The following is a 25,169-nucleotide window of genomic DNA, read 5'->3' as shown; positions in this document are numbered from 1 at the left end:
TGTGTGATGTAAAAGCATACAGTAGAGAATGCTGCCCCACTGTCTTTAGTCGATAAAATGGGTCAGTTTAATATTCTTTCTATCAAGGCAGCCTTCCTGCAACACAAACCGCTGTTAAGATGTGTTTTTGATATCCTGTGAATTTACCCTATGCCTCTGTGAGAGGATACAGATCACAAGGTATCAGATAAATGTCGAAGAATGGGCAAGATCATCCTCTAATCTATGCCCTTGTAAAGATATAACCAAAGAAAAACATTGGAATATTGTACCTGTCGTTATGCTCCAGCCAGCTTTTCACTCCCTTGGGGTCGCTTCCCCCGGAACAGTAGTTCTTGCAAAGCCTGCCTCTGCACAAAGCTACTGAGGTAACCTTTATCCATTTTAAACTATACTATGTTATATCCTTTTCTTCTTCTCATAATGACAAAACAAGCATTGTATGTTATTGATAGCTGAAAAGTGTCTTGGGACAGTTTATCAAATAATAAAATGAATTATTTTTTCAATAAGTAAAACACCAAACTCTTGTTTTTTTTCAGCAGACGGAAATACCAGCACAATACACCACTGCTCTCATTAACGAACTGTAGCGGCATAGATATGAGAGTCCAGTCCACTGTAGTAATGAGTGAATATTGATGTAGAAGATCCCGCTTATCTGATTTTACTGCAAAGGGATATTAGAAGCTTCACGGAAGGTATATCAAATTAATCAGCCTCTGCCGAGGGTCATTGTGGCTGCCCTCACCCATTTAAAATCTTATTGTTACCCGATAAATATTAGCTCTCACCTCACATTTTTGTCATTTTTTTCAAATTTGTAGTTTTCTTTTCCCATAAATAGCGTACAGTGTCCGTGTGTTACTGCTATTTGATTTTCATTGCCGACCTTTGTCTTTGTCCATTTTGTTACGCAGAGGGCTGCCCTGGTTTGTGCAATGGAAATGGTAGGTGCACTCTGGGTAACAATGGCTGGTACTGTGTGTGCCAGCTGGGCTGGAGGGGCACTGGCTGTGACACCTCTATGGAAACTGCCTGCAGTGATGTCAAGGACAACGATGGAGGTAAAGTCACAAACAACACACAATGGTGCCTTCTGACACTGGCCAGGCATCAACAGGGACTCTTAACCAGACATGATTTGACTATAAAATTAACCACCCTTGTGCTTGAGAATATCCTGTACGTACATTTATGCTTTCCAGGCTCAGTTGCTCTCTTATACAGGTGAAGTTGAGGAATGGCTTCCAGCCAGGCACCTGGACAACAGGTTTTTATTAAAAAGCAGAGTACCTGGCCCTGAGGTTTTGAACATTCGCCGGCCCCAGGAGGAAGTCTACGCTCTGCCCTCTAACTAGCCCTGAGCAGAGCCAGGCACACACACAGAGCCAGCCAGGAGGCTGCACCACTCTTGAGGCCAAGTGGGAGACGTGACTTCCTTTCTTCCAGACCTCATTCTGGGCTTGAGCTATGCACTAGCATCCCTTATTTATGCAGGGGCTGTTTGTCTTCCGATCACTGTACAGGGACCACACAGCTCTCAATAGTAAAAGGAGGGTGCTTCTGGGGATTTGACTGAACCCTGACAGCAGGGTTTATTTTTATCACCCATCTGGCCAGATAGGCCCCTTAAAGCAAAGGCTAGGGAGTCCAGTGACCCACTTCAGCAAAGAAAAGTGCAATGCACAGCAGCTCTCTTTGTCATGTATTCCTTAAATTACTGACAGAGAGCCATGAGCAATGTTACAAGTTCCGACCATCAAATAAGGAGGATATACACACGCGTACACGTAAGAAACACTGAGTAAAGCAACAGGTCGGAACTGCTCTATTTTTTCTCACTGCTATGGTATATTAAATAAATTATATATTTAATTTTGACTCCTATTCATGTATATAAATTGTCTCTGTTTGTGTAATAATACAACAGGCAAATAAATAATCCTTTCTTGTCTAATTCTATATCAAGTAAAATATAAGGTATGAAGCCCTAAAATTTTAACAAGAAGAATAATATCCATAAAAAAGACAAATATACAGTGCAAAGTTTTGGGCATAAAGAAAACATATACTACACATGATACATTTATTGGACCATTACCCAATTTAAGGTTTTACCACAGCTGCCCTAAATTGACAGTACTGGAAATTTTATTTATTTTATTCATGTTCTTGTAATAGTCAATCTACCAGTAAGCCTAAGTTTGTTAATTAAAATATTTTTAATGTTAAAATATATTTATTGTTGTTATCCACAAATGTTAAAATTTACTATTTTACAAAAGAAACAAAGTAAAACATGTTATTATTATTTTTTGATTAACACAACAAATTAGAGTTGTTACATTTACAGCCTCTTGATTAATTTGTGAGAAAACTCCAGTGTGTCAGCTCAAGTTTGGGTATAAAAACATTAATTCAGTTTGTTACTTCCCTAATTAACAGCAATATATTTTTTTAGTTTTAGCTTATATTTCTGAAATATTAATTTTCTCTTATTTTTTTGGACAAGTGGTCTAATAAATTTGATAAGCTAATAGCAGAAGCACAAAGTAACAGACAAGGTTAAAGATGGAAACACAACACACTCATCCGAGGACACACAGTTGATGAATTTCGGACGCATTTGAAATTCAGCAGTGCCAAAAAGCAGCTGGGCTCCGATAGTTTCTCATGGGAGACTTTGAAACGATCTTTTTAGAACATTTTGTACATTTTATTGCAGTTCTGTATGCTTTCTGACTTTCAAGATGATAATTTGCTCCAAACTATTGTTTTTTGATGTGGAGCAAACTAATCATAGTACAAAAAAAAACTTGAGTTCTGATAACAAAAGCAGCAGGTACTCTTGCTTACTTTCCCTGATTAATGTAAATTTAATACAAGTCTGTTTGTTCGACAAAGGTTTGCAGCCAACAGTGCATGGCAGGTCCTTGCAGGTTTTGGGCTACACTTCTGCAAATGGAGCTGGGAATTTTGTGAGAATAAATGATCTTCTGAGTTCTGAAAAATGCAAACAAATTCTTATCCATCATCCGAGCTGTCCCAGATTTATTCCGCTGCATAACAATACTCTCAAACACAAAGCCCTAAACAACTTGTATCAACTTATCTGCCACCTACATTAAAAATATGTGGGCAAGTGTGACTAGGATAAATTATTATGTTTTAAAGATGCAGTGTAGTGACAGCAAGCACCAATTTGATTTTTTATTTATCTTTACTGTATTTTATATTACGTTAATGGCTATATATATATTTTAAACTTTTATTTCTCAAAGCATTTGTGCTTAACACACCCTAAAACCAACTTTGAGCAGTACTTTATACTTTCTTTTGCCAGGTGTGTGTCTAGGCTGTTGTTTAATGAGTCAGTGTTTGTGTGTTTTTGACTTCTTTGACCTTGTCAGATGGCCTGGTGGACTGCATGGATCCAGACTGCTGTCTGCAGGCAACCTGTCACACTACCTCCCTGTGTGTGGGCTCCCCGGATCCCCTGGACATCATCCAGGAGACACAGATGTCCTCTGCACAGAGCAACCTACAGACTTTCTATGACAGGGTGCGCTTCCTTGTGGGCAGGGACAGCACCCACATAATCCCTGGAGCAAACCCCTTCGATGGCAAGTGAGTGACTTTTGCATTACTCTCACCAGACAGCACCCAGCGCAGCCTTCTCTAACCAATTCTCTTAATAATATAACCAGAACCAGCTACGGTATTGGGTTGAATTCCCTTTTTATTCTGCATCGTCGTTTGTTGTTCATGCTTAAGATTCTTGTCAGATTCCTCCTGGTTGAGCCAGTCAAATTATCAGTTGATGCTCAGTGAACTCAACAGTTGTGTTATCGCTTTCTTAAGTAATGACATTTGAGGTTCAGGCATAAATCAGTGGATTTTACTTTTAATATAGGCCGCTTCAAATTACTGCGCTACAGTTATAGCACTGACAGATCTTAGTAGATGTAAATTATGTGCTTTTTAAAATCCAGATGAAAATATTTGCCCAAAGGGAAAGGAGGCAGCAGTCAGTGGGGGCTGAAAGTAAGGCTGAAATGAACGATGAGGCTTGGAGGATGATGGACAGATGATGATGGACAGACATAGAATGTGGCAAAAAGGAAGGAGAATTCCCTACAAAGAAAGGCATCTCATATTTATGTATTGTGATTACTTTTACGGTAATCCATCTGAGGCCCGCTCCCAGAGGCAGAGCTCATGACACCCCAGCCATGGAATCTGAGATCCTTTCATATCAGGCAGGAAAGCAGTCAAACTCCCATTAGGTTCCCCTGCCTCTGTTTTCTTTTGTCTCCTTCTCTTTTCATCTTTAAACGCTTGTGAGGCTGCATCACTTATTTGCATCTCACTCGCTTATGTATCTCTCTCATCTCAACTTATTATACCCACGTGACAGAACGAGACAACAGCCTAAAGAAAGTAAATTGAGAATATTTGAAAATGTTTTGAAAATGGTATTAAAATGTGACTCAGTAATGGTTTGTTGGGTTTTAATTTTTTTTTTTAGGTGTTTTAACATTTTTTTAAGCAGACCATTTGTACTTTAAAAAACATGTTAGCATTGGGTTCTTGTTAACATATGAAAATTATGCCAAATTTGATTTAATTCTTTCAAACACCAGTGTCAGTAAAGGCTTTAAAAAACCTCTGTGATTTGCATCAGCAAAGTAAAGTATGGCTGATTTTTTATTTTTTATTTTTTTTTACTTTTGCAGTAGCGTCAGCTGATACTTAAGAGAAGCGGTGTGACATTTTCCCTCGTTGACATTTTACTAGCTTTCAAGAACCACTCAACATTTTGCAGTTCTTCACTGGACAGAGGAAGCGGCATAGAGGATTGAGTAATACTCTTGTCTCTCTCACAAGATGCAGACATAAATAAGTAAAATGAAGAATCCAGAGATGAGCTGCAAGATTGGAGGCCTCAGCTCACCTAAAAATATCAGTGATAATCTATTATTCATGCTTGGTATTCATTCCCCAACCACTGACAGATATGAACAGTTATGACAGGGAGCTCTGGGCTTCAGATGAGCCTTAAAGGCACGGTCTCAGCATCTTCCTTCCTGATATTCCTGCCCTGGTCACCCGATCATCTGGCTATTGATCCTCTAACCGCTTCCTTGTGCTAGTAGACATGTTGGACTTCTATTTCTGATGTTTCCCACCGCAAAAAGCTGCAAAGGTGCCACTGAATAAAGCATCTGCCACTGCATGAAACATCTTGATTCTCCACCATGACACATAATACAAGAGACTGCCTATGCCCAGCAGTGGATGGTGACCAGAATAGTAAACAGGAGCTTTGTCCGCGGAACAATTTGGGCAAAGATTGATAGCTGGCATATAATAGCGAGGCAGAAGCCATTTACTTCATTTACAGGCGTGCACTTGTATTATTTTATTTAGAACTCTTTTATCAGCGTTAGACCATTAATGTCAGAAAATCTCTTGTTTGTTTCCTTCTCTGTGTGTCCTAGCCCTTTTAGCAGCATAGTATATTTGGAGAGCTAAAAATTTATATCGACGTCTCCTCGTTTTCCCCTGTTCAGCATGCTATTAACACGCAGACAGGGAAAAGAGAGGGCTGCAGTGACATGCTTACAGTTTCAGCAGGATTTCCCCTGTAATCAATTCATTTGCGTGGGTAATGATGTTTCCGTTGCTTCCGAGTTAATGGTACTATTTATTAGCCGTGGTCATTGAAGGTTCTCTATAGTTAAAGCTGACACGCAGCTTTTATTGTATCTGAGATGTCAGTGTGAGAAAACAATGTAGTTTCCTCACAATTACACAATTGTGAAAGATGGTATTTCCAAATTATGCTTCAAATCTTTACCGTTTAATGTTTACTACCATTATTTTTACCTTTTTTTAGATATAGATCAAAAGCTCTCCTTTTGTCATTTAGTTCTTATTTTCTTGTAAATTAACCAGCCAGTATGTTGCTGTAGTCATTTGGATCGTCACCATAAATATCACCTGAAGGAAACCTGATGTTTTTTTTCCTATATAGAGTAAGTTTAAGACTTGTTCAAGTGAGGGGTGAAAATGACATCTGACACACTCCACTGTGACGTCTGACTAGATAAGCTAAACTAAAGATTATTTCATACTATAACATGTCCTCTATGTTTCTCTTTGCGAATCCCTTTGGACTTGTGAAATCTCACAAAGGATGGAATTTTCTGTAGTGAATTCTTCATGCTTCCTTTGCCACTCTGTCTCAGGGTTTTATTTGATGTCAATATTTAAATCATTTGTCTTGACAGTGAGGAATCAGCTTCCGATGTGGTTCACAGAAGCAGGAAGGCGATAGTTCCGCTTTCACAACTCCATCTCAAGAAAATGGAGACGGCTGAAACTTCAAACAAGACTAAAATAAACTATTGCTGTGAATGATTAAATGTAGACAGCCAGATCAGTGCTGGGTTAACTTTGGTAATAATTCTATGTAAATGCATCCTCTTAGATATTTGGGTGTAAGCCCAAGGATTCAGAGCAGTATCTCCTTGCTTGTTTACAGCACAGTAGTGGACAGCGAAGGTCTTCTGAAGGAGACCTGGCCTAATTAACATAAAACAGGGTTCCTGGGGACCAGGATAGTGTAGGGTGAATGATCTTGCCTCTGGTAAGGACATGTTGAGGGCAGCTACTAACACGCTAGTGTTAATTGTTTCCAGTACGTGGCAGTGTTTAAGACCCAAATGTATTAAAAATAGCCATGGTCTAATGAAGAAGTGACAGTAAGGCATTTGTTAGGGGACCAATTTTTTGCAAACGACTACAGAAACAACGGCTGACCATGAGTCGGGCCTTGATAATGACGAGGGTAAGAGTCGACGAGGGAGACGTGCTACAGCAAGGTCTCAACTCATCAGTCCAGTAAGATTAGGAGGTGAATTTGGACGACTTCCCACTATTGATTGGTGGCGACTGATGATCAGATCTAATTTATGCAGCTTCTGGAGGCCTGATGTCAGTCTGGAAATCTGTTGAGGTCTTGATAATCAGCCAAGCAAGTCTTGCAATCTGCAGTCCTATTATTTCCCTCTCTGGCATTCTGTAATGGAAAAGATAATTCCTCTTTTTTAATTAGAGCAAAAGCAAAGTAAAGCTTCCTTATCTCATTATCCTTCCATTCTGGATGGAAAAACCCTTAGAGACACCCTAGGAGGTGTTAGTTTGTTGTGTTTCTGTTATGGCTATTTTATTGTGTACAGTATTTCTATTTTGAGCAAATCCATACTGACTTTAATGTTTCTCCTCTCTGTTGATCTATTTCTAATGCTGAAAAGAAAAAAAAATATTAATAGTAGTAGTAGGAGGGGGAGGAGGAGACAGAGTGTATTAGTATTAATATAAGTACGCTGAGATAGCGTCATTTTGTGTTATATAGAAAATCCACAATGTCAGTCTTAAGTGCTGGTGGTATGTGGTATCAATTGGTATCAATTCGTTTTCATTATTTTGACTTTTAGATAGAAGCAGATTAAAAAAGAAAAGGAAAAAAAGACCTTAAAAAACAGGAAATATGGGAACGAGCTATGGAATGGTATGCAGTAATGGGTCCTTTCTCCATAAACCAAGAATTCATTGTAGGCAGCATTAGTATTGTTGGTACATTCTATCTAACCTTTTAGCTTTGTTAAAATATGCTGTCTGAATGTTTTATCCATCCTCTTTTGCATATTTTAGCGTGGACAGAAATTATATAAATAAAACAAGATAATACAGGTTTTACTGCAGGACACCTGCTGTTAGCTTGTAATTATTTGTACTGCTATGCAATGAGCAATAATGCTGATCTTTTTCACTTCGTACAGCCATGCTTGTGTCATCCGTGGACAAGTCGTGACGTCAGACGGAACGCCACTGGTAGGAGTGAACATCAGCTTCATCAATAACCCATCTTATGGTTACACAATCACCAGGCAGGATGGAAGGTAAGAACCTGAGTCTTTATATCAAAGCACACGCAGAGAGTAAAGGATGCAGTAAAACCTCTCTCGCAGTTACCTAAAAATGCTGTACAGATAGTGATATTTAGATCATTGTCAAATACTTTTACAAAATCTTAACGATGGAAAGGGGGGGAAAAAACACAGTTGCCACAGCAAACTGTGCTGCCATTGATCTGCTTTGTGATTTCATTTGGTCCAATTTTGGAGTTCTCGGCTCAATTCCCAGAGAAATCAAACAAAGCCCTTCTGGTACACTCATAAGTTATGCTTCAGTAGCAGCAGGGTGGGGAAAGAATAAAATATGCCAATGCAAAGCATCTCACTGGAGCTATAAAACATTGTGCAGATGGACATTATTTATTCGACAATAGAAGATTAAGAGAATTAAGTGACACAGTTAGGTTTAGGTCACAGAAATGTGTTTGCGCTCCTTGTTTATCCTCTCTAAATAGTTTAATAATGCTTTTGCCATTTATGAAATGGTTTTTCTAATTAGTTGGATGTTATAATTATGACCATAAAATAATACGTAGTAATGTGACTGTCATAGATCATTACCACTTACTTCCTCAGACAATTCCACATATGTTCTGGCTGTTCAGGAAAGCAGGAAAAAAGCTATTTTGTTATTTTATTACAGCACCACTAAAAACCCTTTGGGGGAAGATAAATTGTTGTGGCAATGTGTTCTAAATAAGAAAGAGGAAAAAGTCTGAGTTCTCTGTGTAGCGTTCTTTGAGCGATGCTGTTCAGGCTGCTTTGGCATCAGGAGAGTTTCTCAGAGAAACAGAGAAAAACATCAAACTAGCTTCGGCGTGTTTCTTGGAGTGAAAGAGAAAAAAACTTGAGAATAAAATCTCTAATAATTTTCTCTCTTTTTCTTTTCATCTTAAATGTATTTGATAAGATTGTACAAGCATACAGTATACACTCACAACCCCCAGTCCCAGGTATCTCAGTGTTAGTAAGGCCTTGTGGCAAACCGAGCCCCTCTATCACAGCACAACATGAATTGGTGTTTGCTCTCCAAGCCCCACTTCTTCCTGGCACTTTTATCAGTCACTGACACTCTAAAGGCCCACATCTTTGCCGCTGGTTTGATCCTGATCATTCCTGCGTCCCCTCATTTCTTCCATCCTGTCGTTTTTCTCTCCCCTTTACTTTTACAAAAATCTCTCTTCTCTACTTCATCATCTTCACCTTCTTCACTCATTTCATCTGCTCTCCATCCCTTCACGCTGTCTTTCCTCTAATCTCTCATTGCCCATAAGCCTTTCCTTTCTGGGTACTGCTCTTTTACTTATTTCCCGTGCTTTCCTTGAGCCCAGGTCTCATGTCCTTTCCACTGCACTGACTTTCCTCATCTCTATCCTTTTTCCATTTATGCGTGTCCCATTTTTTTTCTTATGCATCAGTCACTTTTTTCTTTGCAAAGCTCCATACTCTTTTCTACCTTCCAGCATATGTGTAAACACTACTCCATCTCCCAGGTTCCCCTGTAAACATGCCCAGTCTCCTGCAACTCCCCTGCAATCACTGTAAACAGGCTCAGTGCAGCGTGAAATCAGAAATGCACCTGTTCAGCCACTTAGAAATGGGAAAGCTGTCTCAACTCATTTTTATGATGTGTTCTTTATTGTCCAAGGGCTTAGTTTTTTAAATTACCTTTTCCACTATCTGGGAAAGTTTTCAGGCCTAAACAAAAGAGGTTAGTTTAGTTTCTTTACAACTGTGTAGCTATTTTCTGATTGGCTGAGCATTAAGACAGACCTATTCGCTTTTAAGCTTTTCTCTATTAATGAGAAAAATGCTGACATGGGTTTAAGCTCATTACATTATTAGGGTACTTGTGAGCGTCTTTACGGGAGAACTTGTAGTTTTACAGTCTGTGTTTATTCTTACTAACTTTTTGCTCTGACCTTGGCTCACTTTAACCTAAGTAGACGTCATGCAGTCCATTATAAATATACTGTTATTGCTCATTAGCTGGCAAATGAGTAAAAATGTAGTTAACTTTCTTAGTTTGATGCATTTCCAAAGGGCACAAGGCGGTAACCTTCTGTAGGTAATGTAATCATTTTGTTCCTTAAGGCTATTGTCATGATTGATAATAGCCAGTGAATCTCTTCATCGATCGCCTATGCTGCCCATGGTAGTCCAGAAGTATTTTGAGTTTGCGTAGCCCAAGCCTGCCAGGCATGCTACAGACTGAATGCAACTGCATGGGTACTGATGGATCACAGCTGCATGAGTACTACGAGAGCCTTGCTCTGCAGACTCGAGACTGATGAAGAAGCTCACTTTGCTTGCACCCAGCCAAGGGCAAAACATCAAGGGCGGACCAAGTTGTTGTTTATCACCACAGCCAATCAGATGTTTACCCTCAAGGGAAGTTAGACTGAGCGAGTTCTTTATATAGAAGCTTAAACCAAGAGGGAGTTTGCCCATTTTACATGGCACTATTTAAACTTACTTCTGTATCTGTAATTTGAGAAAAACTCTGAGTGTGTGTGTGTGTGTGTGTGTGTGTGTGTGTGTGTGTGTGTGTGTGTGTGTGTGTGTGTGTGTGTGTGTGTGTGTGTGTGTGTGAGAGAGAGAGTGTTTGCCTGTCCCAGGGGCCTGTAGGTGACCAGGTGCTAATTGGCTCTTAGAGAGAAGTGACAAAAGCTGCAAAAGTCCAGTCCAGGTGCAGGTACCATGCAGCAGTTAGAGGTGATGACGCTGCCAAAATGTAGCCTGTTTACTGAGACACAGTCAGGTCAGTCCAGAGGCAGAGACCCTTTAATGCAACAGCAGATGGGATTGCATTGCAGGGCTTTTAGACTGATGTTAGAGTGGACAGCCTTCGTCTAAGAGATCAATAAAGTACTGGCGGCTGCCTCCATCCCTCGGCACAAACCTCTCTCTCTCATTTACAGTACACATGTGAGCACAGGAGCAGCACATTACATGGTAATTGGAGTGAAACAGTCACGCCTGTAATCTGCTACTTTGCATTCTTCAAATAAAATGTTAAGATTATTAAACCAAGGAAACCTGCATTTTTACATTGTGATCTATAATCGTATTGTATCTGCTCCATTGTGTAACAGAGATGATTCAAAGCAGTTAAAAGCATCCTTTCTTTAACTTTTTAAAAAAATTAAATTTTGAATTTATTACTGATTAATCTCTTTTTTATCCTTTAAATAGAGAATAACAAATGTGTCGTGTTCACAACAGAGGCTTGATGCACAACACAAAACAAATAGTATAAATTGGGAATGGGAATTTTCACTGTATTTATTTTAATTCATCCAAAAGTAAGACAATCAGTTAATTTTCTTTGACATTGTGCACATCTGTGTTCCAGTTTTGACTTGGTGACCAATGGGGGCATAGCCATAGCCCTGCACTTTGAACGCGCTCCATTCATCACCCAGGAGCACACACTCTGGTTGCCATGGGGACGTTTCTTTGTCATGGATACCATCGTGATGCGGCATGAGGAGAATGACATCCCTAGCTGTGACCTGAGCAGCTTTACCAGGCCCAGCCCTGTAGTGTCCCCAGCGCCGCTCACCGCATTCGCTGGGTCCTGTGCTGAAAGAGGGAATGTTGTACCTGAAATCCAGGTGATGCTCTGTCCCTGCCCTGCAGGTTCTAATGCATATGGGTCTTCCTGTAAATGATTCATGCCGCACAGCTACAGACTATTTTTCAAGTATAAATATAACAGTGACTCAGTGCTTTAATTTTTATCACTCAAGTGTAATTGGCCTGTAAAATTTGGGTAATTCATAATATACGTTGTACCTAACTGCAGAGTGATGATTATTATCTTATCCACAGAAACAGTTGTTACTGTAGAGTAGTCATCCAGTTTATGCATATAAATACCTCTAGGAAGGATTTGCATCTTACAGTTATGCATACAAGTTTATCTACATGAGGCTTTTTGATGTAAGCATCTATTTGGACTTCTGTGTTGGTGACCTATGTTGTCGAACTGTTTGTGCGGCTCCTGTATTTCTAGCAGGTATCTCTGCACTTCTCTCATTACTCTGCCTCCCAGTTTGCTTCGTAAGATTTATGGCATATCAGGGAATTTAGTCTGAGTTGAGTTTATTTATAGTCGCCTTGTCTTTGCTGCTCCGTGTACAGGGACATCATCCCATTTACAGTTGTAAAAAGGAATCCTGATAAGTCAACCATGAATAGCTGCCCTGTTTGAATAATTTAAAAAAACACACATAAAAGTCATCTGACCTATAACAGTTAAAGTACTTGTTTTGATTAGTACTCTGAATCTTGTTTTGTACTATGGAAAGAGGCGATTCAATTATAGAAGACAGGAATTGGTTAACCAAACTACTGGTGTCGACCCTTGATCCTCATTGCGAACGCTCTACAGTCTATGAATGCTGACCCACTGTTGTTACAGGTCTGACCTCAGCTAAAATTTCTAAAGGCAACAGCATCTTACTAAGCTAACTTTTATTATTCTATATATTATTGGCCTTGGCAGCCTCTGAGCCCAAGAGCACACAGGTTACGCAACTGCGATATGGATTTCATAGAAAAGACTACCATCCTAATGGAGGACTTGCTATTTTGAAATCAATTATGGAAAATTCTCATTGGAATACATAATGAAGAAATTCTTCATCCTATGCCATGTAACGCATGAGCATAATTGTCCTCTAATTAGTGTTTCCAGTCTCCCTTGGGTCCATAGATGTGGTTGGAGGCAAGGCTAAAAAAATAATGGCTGCAGTGGCCATTGACCAACAGACTGACAAGCTGATATTTTGTGTAAAACAAGAACAGCAAAAAAATAAAACAGTGGAACATTATTACCTCAAATGTGAGGACAGAATTTATAACATGTCACCTTCTGTCAGGATCGATGCTTTTCTATATTTAATAAGCTTTGTTTTTCTGTTCATAGTCTCTGGAGGAAGAAGTACCTATACCTGGAACGGAAATGAGACTCGGCTATTTAAGCAGCAGGACCCCAGGTTACAAGTCAGTGCTAAGGGTTACTCTCACCCACTCCTTAATCCCTTTTAACCTGATGAAAGTTCACCTCATGGTGGCTGTGGAAGGCAGGCTTTTCAGAAAGTGGTTTCCTGCAGCCCCAAATCTCTCGTATGACTTTGTGTGGGACAAGACAGATGTCTACAGCCAGAAGGTCTATGGCTTGTCCGAAGCTTTTGGTAAGCGACGACAAAAATTTTTTTTGATTATACTGATATGATTTTCTTTTATCCAGAGAACACACATTTTTTTACTATTTTATCTTTGTTTTGTTCCATAGTTTCAGTTGGTTTTGAGTATGAGTCATGCCCAGACCTTATTCTATGGGAGAAGAGGACCGCTGTACTACAGGGCTACGAAACCATTGCCTCAAAACTGGGAGGGTGGACAATAGACAAGCACCATGCTTTAAATATCCAGAGTGGTGAGTCAGCCAGTTGTTCCTTTTCATATATTTTTTGTTTTAATAACTTCTCTTTTTAAAAAAAACTTGTTTTGGGGCATTTCATCTTTATTTTGGACAGTAACGTACTGTAGCCCTTGGACAAAAACAGAGTACAGTAGATGAAGGTGAAAAGAACTACATAAAGGAAACGGCCTGCACTTGCCTTTGGTATATCGGTCGCCTGCTAAGCCAGTGAGCTATGCCAGCACCCTTTCAACAGCTTCTTTATTAAAGTATTTGTGGAGATCAGGGAAATTTTTTTACTGCTATTGTTAATAATCATCATCATTACCATTGCATTAATCATACAGTTTACAGTATTGATATTGAATTCAGATGTTTAAACATATTGGTACCCAATTAGCCTTCAAAATATAACTTTATCCCACAACATATCTTAATTTTAAGAAGATGTACCTGGATCACGATCTATTGGTTCATTGTGGGGGTTTGTGCATTAATCTCAATCTCTTAATCTTGTTTCTTTTGAAAGCAGGTTAGGGTTATTTGTATTTTGGTTCCTCGCATTCTGCGTTACTTAACCTCTGCTAACTCCTTGTGTGTCAAGTTTTATTATATTGTTTGGAGTTCTAAGCTCTTATTCAGCTTCAGGTGTTTTCTGTTTGATTTGATTGTATAGTTTGTCCTTGTTTATTCACTTGAGGGTTCAAACTTTTTGCGCTCTTGTATTTTAAACCTTTAAGTTCTTGTCAAGTTTATGGAGTGTGTTATTTTGTTGTACTTTTCTCTGAGTTAGTTCCTGTTTTACTTTGGAAGTTAGTCTCCTGTGCTTTGTGCTTAGTTTTACTTCGCCTTGATTGTCTACACCTGTGTCGAGTTCGCCCCAGCTGTCTCCACTTCCCGAATCACCTCCATGTGTACAATTAATCCAGCCTTCCCCCTCAGTCTTTGTTGCAGTGTCTGTTAAGCTCCTCTAGTGTTTTTTTTCTCCCCCCTCCATGGTCTCCTGGGTTTGTTTGGATTTTCTTGGCTTCTTATTTTTGGACTCTGTTTTTGAACTCTGCAACTGGCACACCTTCTGTTTAAACAGTCTGCATCCCGATTCTCCTCTGGGTCCTTGAACCTGCATCCATGACAGGCTGTGTTAATTTTTTTGTATTTGGTTCACCCATACTGTACACAGGCCTCTTAGAATACTGATTTAGTTGGATGATATATTGCCCCAGATATAACTGCGATAAATGATTATTGCTGATATAAACAGTTTATGCCACAAATAATATATTAATAGCATAGCAATGCAAGTGCGTCCTTCGAAGGCTGTTAAGATTTTAATGTTTAATGATATTCAGACAGCTGGAGTACTAAAATGTATATTCTAAAATATACATATGTCCACAAATAACAATATCCTCTTCTTCTTTTGTTTTCTGCTGTCACTTGGTATATGTCTGTGTGGGAGAGCCTCCACATGGTGAAACTCCCAACACAATGAACAGAGCAGAAGACAGAAGCAAGGCGAACAGAAATGACAGAAAAATATGTCTTGGATTTTTGTTCTTTTCACTTAGCTGCTGTTAAAAAACAAAACAAAACAAGACATCTAAGTCTTGTGATGGTAGTAAAAGCATAGGGTCACATTGGCAAAAATGTTGCTATCAGGACCCCATTTAAAAATAGTACATTTTGTACAAAAGTGTATATTTTAGGTTTGCCTGTCCTTTTTATATTTTGCGCGTCATCCTGAATGTGCCGAAAAGAGTAGATAAGAAGAAGTGCCACTGGTTCCACCACGTGCTTTAGACGATGCTTTTAATGTAACATAAAACTGTCCTCCCTGCCTGTAGCATTTTTAGGCTTTATTCCATTCAGCAGTGTCATGTAGCCCTTGATAGATCTCACTTTTTATTCCCTCCATCCGTTTTTAGGTGAGGGAGGTCAATTTTCTTATTGCCATCAAATAACTCCTAAAAGGCAGTAGTAGAAATAACTTTGTGCATCACCTGTCACTAGCTAGGCTTCAGTGTCTGTTTGTGTCTGGGAGGACTCATCAGAGGAGATGAAGCATACTTGAAAAGTGCTCACGAAGGTGGCATTTTGATCTGTCACGCTAAACCTGCTGAGCCTGAAAGTGGAGTCCAGACGAAGGCGAGAACTGCCCTCACCACCAGCACTGCCAGTTCCTCCAGTCACCCCCTCTTTTGGCACCTTCATGTCTTGTTCATGCCCAGCATTTTTAGAATCATCCCTAATTTAATTGCTATCAGCCTGCTACTCCCAGCAGCAGCAGTCCCTAAGATTAAATCACGTCCCAGGAAGGGGATGCTTGGCTGATCTCTTCTGATAGACCAAATGTTGTGCTGCTCAAAGATCTCAGGTCACTAAGTACCATCAGATGCAGCAAAACTAAGACAGGCATGCAGATGCTGAATTTCAAATATGATTACATTGATTGGGCAGCAGCAACATCTTTACATTTACATATTTGACAATTTTCCAAGAGCAGATTGGCAACACTAATGTTAAAAAAAAGTGTGCATGCAAGTACATATGTGAATGCTTGCACATCTGCTATATTTTTATTGATTTAATTTTGTTTGCCGCAAAGCTGGTGAAGATAGAAAAACAGGTAAAAAAAACAACAACAAATATATATATTCGTTTTCTTTTGGGTTTTCTTGTTTGGATTTCTTTTTCGTGATTGTGCCTGTGTGATAATTTTCTCGCTCCAAGAGATTATGCTTGTGCCAAGGGTTTCTTGGTTCCTATTTTGCTGTGAAATTGTGCCCGTGTTTTCATCCACCAAGACGACCTCCTATTGCAATCCCAGGCACTCAGTGCAATTTTCATGGCTCTAGTTAATAGAGGTACACACACAGTCCTATTTAAAATCACATCAAATGCTTATCTGTGTATTGACTTACACTTTCCCTTAAATCCTTCATCCAATATAGCTTTTAAACTGCATTAAGCTACCTTGAACCACTATTGAGACAGGAACGCAAAGAGTTAGAGCAGTGGAACAGGCTCAGCTCACCAAATTCCCATTGGTATCACGTTAGCATAAGCAAACTGCTTATCCATCAAGCAGAAATATGAAAGCATTCAGTACGAATCCCATTTTAATCCACTTGTTCTGAACTTCATTACACTCACATCAAGCCGCTCGAGGACCTTAATTGATCAATTAAATTTTATGACATGGAATTTTCAAAATTATTTATATGAACTTCTGTGCTGCTCAACGCCAGATTGGAAATCTATTCTCTATAGATTCTCTGTTCATCTGCAGATTACTGGAGGTGTTTTGGAGTGTGTCTTGACATGTTTTTTATTAAAATAAAACTTTACTTCATGGGTGAGTACAAAGGTGGTCTAATAAATTTGTTAAGCACTGTATAGAAATAATGCAAGTTAAATTGAGATGTATCAAAAGTATAATGACAAGATATATATATATATATTTTTAGCTTTGTAGCTGTTGACACAGACTAGCATGTTCGGGTGGGATGGGTTTGTACACATCATTTCTCAGGGTTCTTTCAAACATGTAAATTTAATTAAATCAGGCAGTTTGTTATAGCTGGAAAAAAAAGTTTCAATACACTCCCCTAGTTGTTTTTTTTTTGGAAACACTGCTTTCAATGACAATTGGAAAAAAAAGCTGGTTTAACTTAACCTCTAACCAAAATTGTAAAATGTTTTCCACTAACAGCTGGCCATGCTGCTTTGTGCTCACCCCCCTTGTTCTCCTTAACCTAAATAAGCTGTTTCTTTTCTGTACCCTCATCAGGTATTCTTCACATGGGCAACGGAGAGAACGTCTTCATCTCCCAGCAGCCTCCTGTAATCGGCAGCGTGATGGGGAATGGGCGGAGGCGCAGCATCTCCTGCCCTAGCTGTAATGGCCTTGCTGACGGAAACAAGCTGATGGCCCCTGTTGCTCTGGCTTGTGGCTCAGATGGAAGTCTGTACGTGGGTGACTTCAACTATGTGAGGAGGATTTTCACCACAGGGAATGTCACCAGCGTCCTGGAGCTCAGGTAACGGAAGAGTAGCCTACTCAGATGGGCTTGTATACAGGTCATAAACCACAGAGGTCGATCGAGATAGACAGAAATGCCCTAAAGGCAAAGGATTGATGGTTCTGCCTCTCTGATTCACCTGTATCAGCTGGAGTTTGGATCTCATAAGGGACGTAGAGGATGTAATAAGGTCTTAACAGAAAATGTTAAGGAAAGATTAATTTCCTAATGCTCCCAAGGAGAAGGTTGAGTCGATTAAAAAAAAAAAAAAATTGAAATATTGTTTATTCATGCTTCCCTTTTGATTAAGAATGCCTACTACTTTTTAATTCCATCTACTATCAACTAACACTTTCTTTCCTTTCTCTTCCTTTCTCATTTCTGCTTCTTTTGGTAAACCTTCACAGAAATAAAGACTTCAGGCATAGGTAAGCCACACAGTATTTGCTAATTTTTAAAAAAGGGTACAGCCCAGTCACCAAATTAATAAAAATATATATATTTATCTTAATAAAGTTCGAGATATTGGTCTTTTTACACCTGCCAAACCTGTCAACAGCTGTCTATATCAGCTGATGTAAGTACAGCAGGTACCATTCTGTCAATATTAGAGTGAATGGTAAAAATTAAATGAGCTGAGTGATTATCGTTTTATACAATGTTTGCATTTTGTAGCTGCATTTGTTTTAATCTTCGGGGAAAATCTTCTCACTCCCTCTCATTCTCTCCAAAAACACCTGGAAAATGCTGGCCATATCCTACAATCTTGGTCTTTCCTCTTCCTATATTTTTTCTTGGATCTTTTTTCCCTTTTCCTGGTTCTGAAAACATTCAAAAGATGTTTTCACTCAAGAAACAATTCAAACTGTGGTTCATTTTCATTTGTTCTGAAAGATTTGTTTGGATTAAACCAGATAATTTACATGAAAGCACAGTTTATTAACTCTAAGTTAGCTTAATTTCTAGGCTTTCTCCTTAGTTCTTCTAAAATGAAATCATTTGGGAGCATTCGAGTTGTTAAAGAAGTGGGCAGCTGGGTGGGTGAGCATGCAACAATATGAGTGTAGAAGCCCAGGTTCAAGTCAGACCCTTGTCCATTTGCCACATACCTTCCCCTTTTCTACTTTCCTGTGTATCTTCAGTGCTCCACCAACCAATAAAGGCAAAAGTGCACCTCAAAAAAAAAATTAACATTTCAGTATGGGACAGTTTTTGACAGTGTTGGAGAGTCTTAAATGTAATTTCATAATCGTAAAGAGAATATGTACTATACATATATATCCCTATTCATATAACATCTATTATAAAAGACAAGTTAACAGTAGTGCATGTTACAGGCAAATGATTGCAGGATTAAACAGAAGATAATGTCTCATTTGGTGTGCATGCCTAGCTACAGTAGCTGATTCTGCTAAAATGGCAACTCAGTGTTGATTTTATCACTGGCTTAAGATACAGAGACTTTATTTTCCATGGCAGGTGGTGGCAAGGGAAATCTCTGTGTGCTGTCTTTAGATACTGTGTCTCAGGCAAAGGGCTATTGATTGATTTTCTATCACAGGGTCATGACTTTAGCTGGGGAACAGTTAGTCAACTTGTGGATGAAAAGCCTTGTGATGCTGGTCACTGGCCTCTGTTTCCAAGAGGATGAACATACTAACAAAAAACTCAGAATCTCTCTTTCTTGCTTTTTTCTGTATCTGTCTTCTGCATAACAGAAATATTACTTTTATTATGCTTCTGTACATTAACTTAGACATCGCATAGATTTCTTTGCTAGAACAAGACACATCAGAGCCCCGTCCCTCAGCACACCAAACACATTTGTATATTGAAAAGGAGATTTGCCCAGGAAAACACAGCATGTGTCTGTATAAAATGGGCGGCTGCCTCCTGTTCATGTGTGAGTTAGCGATAGGAGTGGGAGGTGGGTGATGTTACTGCAGTGTTCATTGACCCCCTACTAAGGATGTCCCAATCCGCTCCAACCATTTCCACGACGCCATGCCGCAAAATCCAATTATCTTCTACAAACTAGATGTTGTCAGTGAATATAGATGGGGTATATGGCCATAGCTCAAGGTCAGAGAATAACACCTCATAGTTTCAAACACTATGGGGGACCAACACTGTTTTACATGCACCTAGGAGCTGATAAGGTATCAGCTGATTGCACATGGCAGATAGAATGCAAAGCCAGTCATTGAGATTTGCCATTGACCTACTCTCAGACAGCAGTCGTTTCTCTAAGCCAGCCAATTGTACCTGGAGTATACTGAAGTGCATCATATCAGTCAACTAGGTCAGCGGGCAGTTTGTGACATGTGTGCCTGAGGTTTGCTGCAAAGCCCTGTCATCACTGATTCATTGAAGGTCAATTGTCACCTAAAATTATGTACTGGAGACGACAATTCCACACACCCACTTGTCTTTCTTCTCGTTGTGTGTTAAAAATGTACGCTTTGGCACTGTCACACTGACCATAAACCCCTAAAAGAACCCTGAAGGTTATATTTGAAATACTGTCTTAATCCACTTTGAATGATGTCCAGCTGACAGGGTTTTCCATAATGCTTATCAGGTCTGGCAGAACTGTGCTGTATCCTGCTCTTATACATCTGGTCATCTTTAAGGTGGCAGCAAACTCATTGCTAAGCTGGTTACGTGTTCCTTTGTTTTGTTTTTCTCCTAAATTAGTAGTAGAATTAGTCAACAGACAGTTAAAATGGGACTTTTTAACCCTCACGTCATCCTTTAATAATTTATTTTTATTTTGGTGTAAGCTTTTAATTTAACTTTCAGTTTTCTGGATTTGTCTGATTTTTTTTTTTTCATACATTTTCTGACATGAACTAACAAATAAAGTGTGTCAGTCAGCACTTGAAAAGAAAAGACCTTTAACCTCAGTAACATTTATGTAATGAATCATATTTATGGAAGCACAGCCAAGGCTGTAAAATCACTTTAAAATAACACGGTTTAAGAAGTTTCTAGCATCTGGCATGTGCATAGTAAAATGTAATTGGTCTTGCTTCCAATCTCCCATGCTTTGATTTATCACCGTGAGCTTATGTTTATAGTAAGCAGAAGTGTAATTTTAATGGAAATATTATTCTTTGTCATCCTAATTTGCACTGCTGTGGATTTGTCTACAGCTATCTGTGTTTTCTGTCACCTATCCTGACTGGAGTACATCAGTAGGTTGGATGCATCCTGCCGCAGCAGGATTGGTTATATTTGGTTCTATTGTCTTGTCTGTCAGGTTGGGCAACCTCCTGTGGATATGTTTGTATGGATGTGAAGGATGGCATTGTTGACTTAGCTGGGATTTTAATAGGATATTTTTCTGTGCTAGAATATCAGCCTGATGGATGCATAATGTGTTTGGATCCCTAGTTCAGTCATGCATTTTTGTTTGTATTTTTAAAAAGTTCCAAAGTAAAATAAAAAACATAATTATTTGTATCGATTTCAGCTTATATCAAAGGAATTTCTCGGGTCATAAATTTTAGCACCACTCCCCACCCTTATTTCTCTACTACATTACTATTTCTTCAATAATATGTGCACTATTACACACACACTCACACACTGTATTTAAAGGTCGACACAGACATATAGATGTAGATACACTGGTAATTTCACTCCCTTTTCAAAACACGCTTTTCTTACTAAGCTGACTGCATGAGTCCTAAGCCGCATTATTATGTCATGTTTAATCTCATTTTTATTTTAGCATGTTTAATCTCATTCTGTTTTCTTTGTCCTGGGTATAAACTGTAATTGTGCCCAATTGACTCTCTAAATGGCTTTTGAATCCATTTTAATTGTATTACACAGTGTTTCTTATTGAAAGAGCTGTAGCCCTTCCAGCTTTATTGACTTGAGCCTCTTCCTCTCTTTTCCCTCCTATCAGCAACAGCCCTGCACATAAGTACTACCTGGCCACCAGTCCAGTGAACAATGCCGTGTACCTTTCAGACACCAGCAGCAGGAAAGTGTTCAAGGTTAAATCGCTGAATGTTGTGAAAGATGTGGCCAAGAATCTGGAGCTGGTGGCAGGCACTGGTGACCAGTGTCTCCCATATGATGACGCTCGCTGCGGGGATGGAGGAAAGGCTGTTGAGGCCACCCTTACTAACCCCAGAGGTATTGCATAGATGTTATTAAAATTGATATAGTTTCAAGTCAGTTGTCAGTTTGTTTTTGTTTTTTTTTCTAACCTTTTCTGAAGTAAGCTTTTGCCTTCAGCTGTAACCCCAAATGTGCAGCTAACTAGCTAGTTATTTTTAACAGCATGTCTTTCTGTGAGTTTCCGGGATCTTTTTTGTGTTGCTTCCATATGGGCATGAAGCATTAGTCATTCAATCACATGCTTATTCTTTGTCCTCTACTGTGATGCCATTATGAGTCATATTTGCTGAAAGAGCCCCTGTGAAATGTGCATATCTATAGCCGTGCTTTGCATTGAAAAAGAGAGCGGTTTGCTGTAATTACTGAAAATATGAGGTCCATATTTCTTTCAATGATATTTGTCAGACTTCAGAGAAGTAGAAAAATACAGAGACTTGCTAGGCTTACTAAGCTTCATTGTTGTTTGAGGCTGATAGCAAGAGAGAAAGACATTGATGAAGTTTTCCCCATAATTGAATCAATACTTACAATACTCCTCATCTATTTTGATGTTTCTATTGTTCTTCTTTATTGATTAAAAAAAATCAATCCTACCATTAATTTTCATTGTCATGATTAGTCTTTCATTTTATTGCAGTGAACTGTCCTTAATTGTGATTTGGTGGGGCTCTGTGCTCACATTAAGTAACAGATAAACAGAATAATTTAAGGATATTTCCCTCTTCTTCTCATTGTGTGACTTTATCTGCAGGCATTACCGTGGATAAGTACGGCGTAATCTTCTTTGTGGATGGGACCATGATTCGCAGGATTGATCAGAATGGTATCATCTCCACCCTTCTGGGATTCAATGACCTGACCTCTGCCCGACCTCTCAGCTGTGATGCTGTGATGGACATCTCTCAGGTATGACCTCTCTGGAACTGTGCACTGACCTGTGCTTTCCTCTCTCTCAACCTACATCTGTCTCCTTGAATGACCCTTGTTTTCAGGGTGCTTACACCTCCACATCAGCTGGTATTTCTGCAGCTTGATTCTCCAAGCCTGCATCTAGTACTGTAGGCCTTGGTTTAGATATGGTATATAGCCACAAGACTTTCTAAAAGATTCAATATTTTCTTTTTTTCCTGTGTGCAGTTTATTTCAGCAAATTTTTGGTCCTATGATTCATCGTAAATGATAAAATACTTCAGGTCAGTTTAGATATTTTTTGACCCACAGGAGGAAATTCATTTTGCAGCAGGATGAAAAAAATATGTAAATAGGACAAGAAAACATTGTAGACTTTGTAGTTAATCAAGAGACAGTTTCAGGGAAACACACTGAAAACTTTTACTGCACCTATTTTTTTTTTTCTACAAAACTTGCCTTTCTGACCTGAGAGGTCAATTCTATTAACCAAAGGATTATCTGTTAAGATTCAATTGCATAGTTTTCACTGGTGCTGTAGGATTATGAACTTGAGAAAGCAACACACAATCAAAGCCGTGCAAGCCTGGTGAAAGCTAAAATCACCTCACAGTTAAAAAGCAGATACAAATAAAAACTGAAAATGAGCAGTTAATTGGGCTCAGTCCAGGCTTGGGCCTTCCAAAGTATCTGCACTAAGCATTTTAAAGGAGTACAGGACCATGCTGAAAACAGTAGCATTGTGGTTTTTGTAGCGCCGATTTCCTAAATGCAGAGTGCCAGTGACCTACAGCTTTAGGGGAATGATAAGAATGACCTTTAACCTCAGTGGTTTTGACTTCATGCACAGATCTTCACTCTGACGCACATGAACACATGTATACATACATACACACACACACACTACGCAGAACACATCCCCCAGGCAAGGACACTGCACTGAGGTCACTCTGTGGCTCACTGACTTCCCATTTGGAGGTGACAAGGCAGACTTTTAGCATACATAGCTGTTTTTGCCTCCTTGACAGTCCTACCCAGTAGTAAATAAAATCCCCTACAAAATGTATCTTTTTAATTTGTATATGCCATCTACATGATTCATAACTGTTTCAGTTTTACTTCTATGAATTGAGCATTTTGAGGCTTGGTTATTGAACTTGATTGAGGTCCAAGCCCAGCTCAGTATGCATGCAATCATTTGTTTCTTTCCTCTTTGTGTATTTTGTTGAGTATGGATGCAGGATACAGGTCTTCTGCTTTCTGTGGGGAGTTTTCTGTGTGTGAATGATGTATTCAGTGGAGGAAGCAAAGGCTCTAGCTGCCCATTTGCAGCCCTAGGGGGAACTTCATCCCCCTCCTGACCTCCGCTTGCTGCTCCTTTACCTTGTCGCACACACAAGTGCCTATGGATGCTCACCATCCCAGTTCCACAAACACGAGGACACAGGCAGACTGACTGCAGTTCTACAATGATGACAAATCACACAAGCATTGCCAGAGACACTCAGACAGTAAAAAGCATCCATTAAAAATTAATCCAGAGCTTCCTTCTTCAAACACTCCCCAACCCCTCACTTAGAACCTGACTTTCTCTGGAGAAGGCTCATCACAGTGGTCATTACTTTTGCTTTACCACACCTGGCACACCAAGGCAAGAAATAACATTAGATTTCTTTCTCTCCTCTGATGAGGTCGTTGTTATCTTACTTTGCTATCTGTGTAGTGAGCAAGCTACAGCTAAATTCTCTCTTAATTCAGTGTATACCTCTGTAACCTTTCGTTTAACTTTTGATTATCAAGCAAAATGACAATATTTTGACCTCATATATGTTTTTTTCTTTCTTTCTACCAAGGCCTTGGGTCGTTCCTGTCTTAGAAGTATCTTCCATTTTCCTTCCATTTTTCTTCTTTAAAGTCTTGGAAAATTTCGCTGCATTCCCCGCTGAGCTTAAATGCAGGAAAATCATGTCTTAAAACAAGATCACTCAAACATATTTCAGGGGTGTTAGCAGCTTCAGAAAGCTTTATCTAGAGTATGACTGTGACATTCAATTCAAATCTGAGAGGGACTTCAAATAATGACATATTACTCTTCTTGAGGCAAGCATCATGCTGTTACTAGCAAAGAGTGCAGCGATTACTAATGGAACATGTCATTATAATTCTTAATACAATTTCCATTTCATTTAAAATAGTTTGATGTTGTGTACAAATCTACGGCTCGCTTTCTCAGCTGTTGAGCATGTTTTGGTTTTCTTCCTGTTAGCGGCTTTGTCTAGCAGGCGCTTCTGACAGCATCCCCACTGTATAAAAGGGAGGGTATGATCTGGTTACAGCATATGGGACAGCAGCTCGGGAAATATCCCCTCATCAGTCAGAGTGGCGTGAAAACCTCCTTACAGGCAGCTCCCAGGAGCCACTCCACACTTGGCTCATGAAATATTTAACCAGCAGTGTTGACAAGAAATAGGTTTTAAGAAATTGAAAGTCTACCCTTCATTATCCAAGTAAATGCATTTTCTGCTTACTGAGAGATGACATGTATCCACTAGTCTCCTGTTTGTCGTATGTAGCCAAAGGATACATCCTGTTATATAAACCTCTTCCATTATGTGGCAGATGATAGGAGGTTTATAGGATGTGAGGTGTGTAATGCTCGAATCTGTTTTTCAATTACAGGTGGGCGGG

At 39.3% G+C, this 25,169-nt stretch overlaps 1 protein-coding gene across 13 annotated transcripts in view; it reads left to right on the top strand.

The window, feature by feature from the left end:
- Window positions 1-25,169, top strand: part of tenm4 (teneurin transmembrane protein 4) — a 198,362-nt gene that overhangs the window by 148,514 nt on the left and 24,679 nt on the right. For 9 of the 13 annotated variants that reach the window (XM_026192532.1, XM_026192543.1, XM_026192540.1 and 6 more), the window contains 10 exons: window positions 921-1,067; window positions 3,414-3,630; window positions 7,851-7,970; window positions 11,341-11,602; window positions 12,919-13,186; window positions 13,288-13,431; window positions 17,207-17,456; window positions 17,846-17,866; window positions 21,355-21,587; window positions 22,324-22,478. In XM_026192532.1, the coding sequence (XP_026048317.1) occupies window positions 921-1,067; window positions 3,414-3,630; window positions 7,851-7,970; window positions 11,341-11,602; window positions 12,919-13,186; window positions 13,288-13,431; window positions 17,207-17,456; window positions 17,846-17,866; window positions 21,355-21,587; window positions 22,324-22,478 (1,817 nt within the window). The remainder of the gene's footprint in view (window positions 1-920; window positions 1,068-3,413; window positions 3,631-7,850; window positions 7,971-11,340; window positions 11,603-12,918; window positions 13,187-13,287; window positions 13,432-17,206; window positions 17,457-17,845; window positions 17,867-21,354; window positions 21,588-22,323; window positions 22,479-25,169) is intronic. The other 4 variants (XM_026192544.1, XM_026192542.1, XM_026192539.1 and 1 more) reach the window with 1 other exon arrangement.

This window comes from Astatotilapia calliptera, chromosome 14 (genome assembly GCF_900246225.1).
Source record: "Astatotilapia calliptera chromosome 14, fAstCal1.2, whole genome shotgun sequence".
In the NCBI taxonomy this organism is placed as follows: Eukaryota; Metazoa; Chordata; class Actinopteri; order Cichliformes; family Cichlidae; genus Astatotilapia; species Astatotilapia calliptera.
The sequence above is the reverse complement of the archived record's forward strand: the minus strand, read 5'-3'. Positions and strand labels throughout refer to the sequence as shown.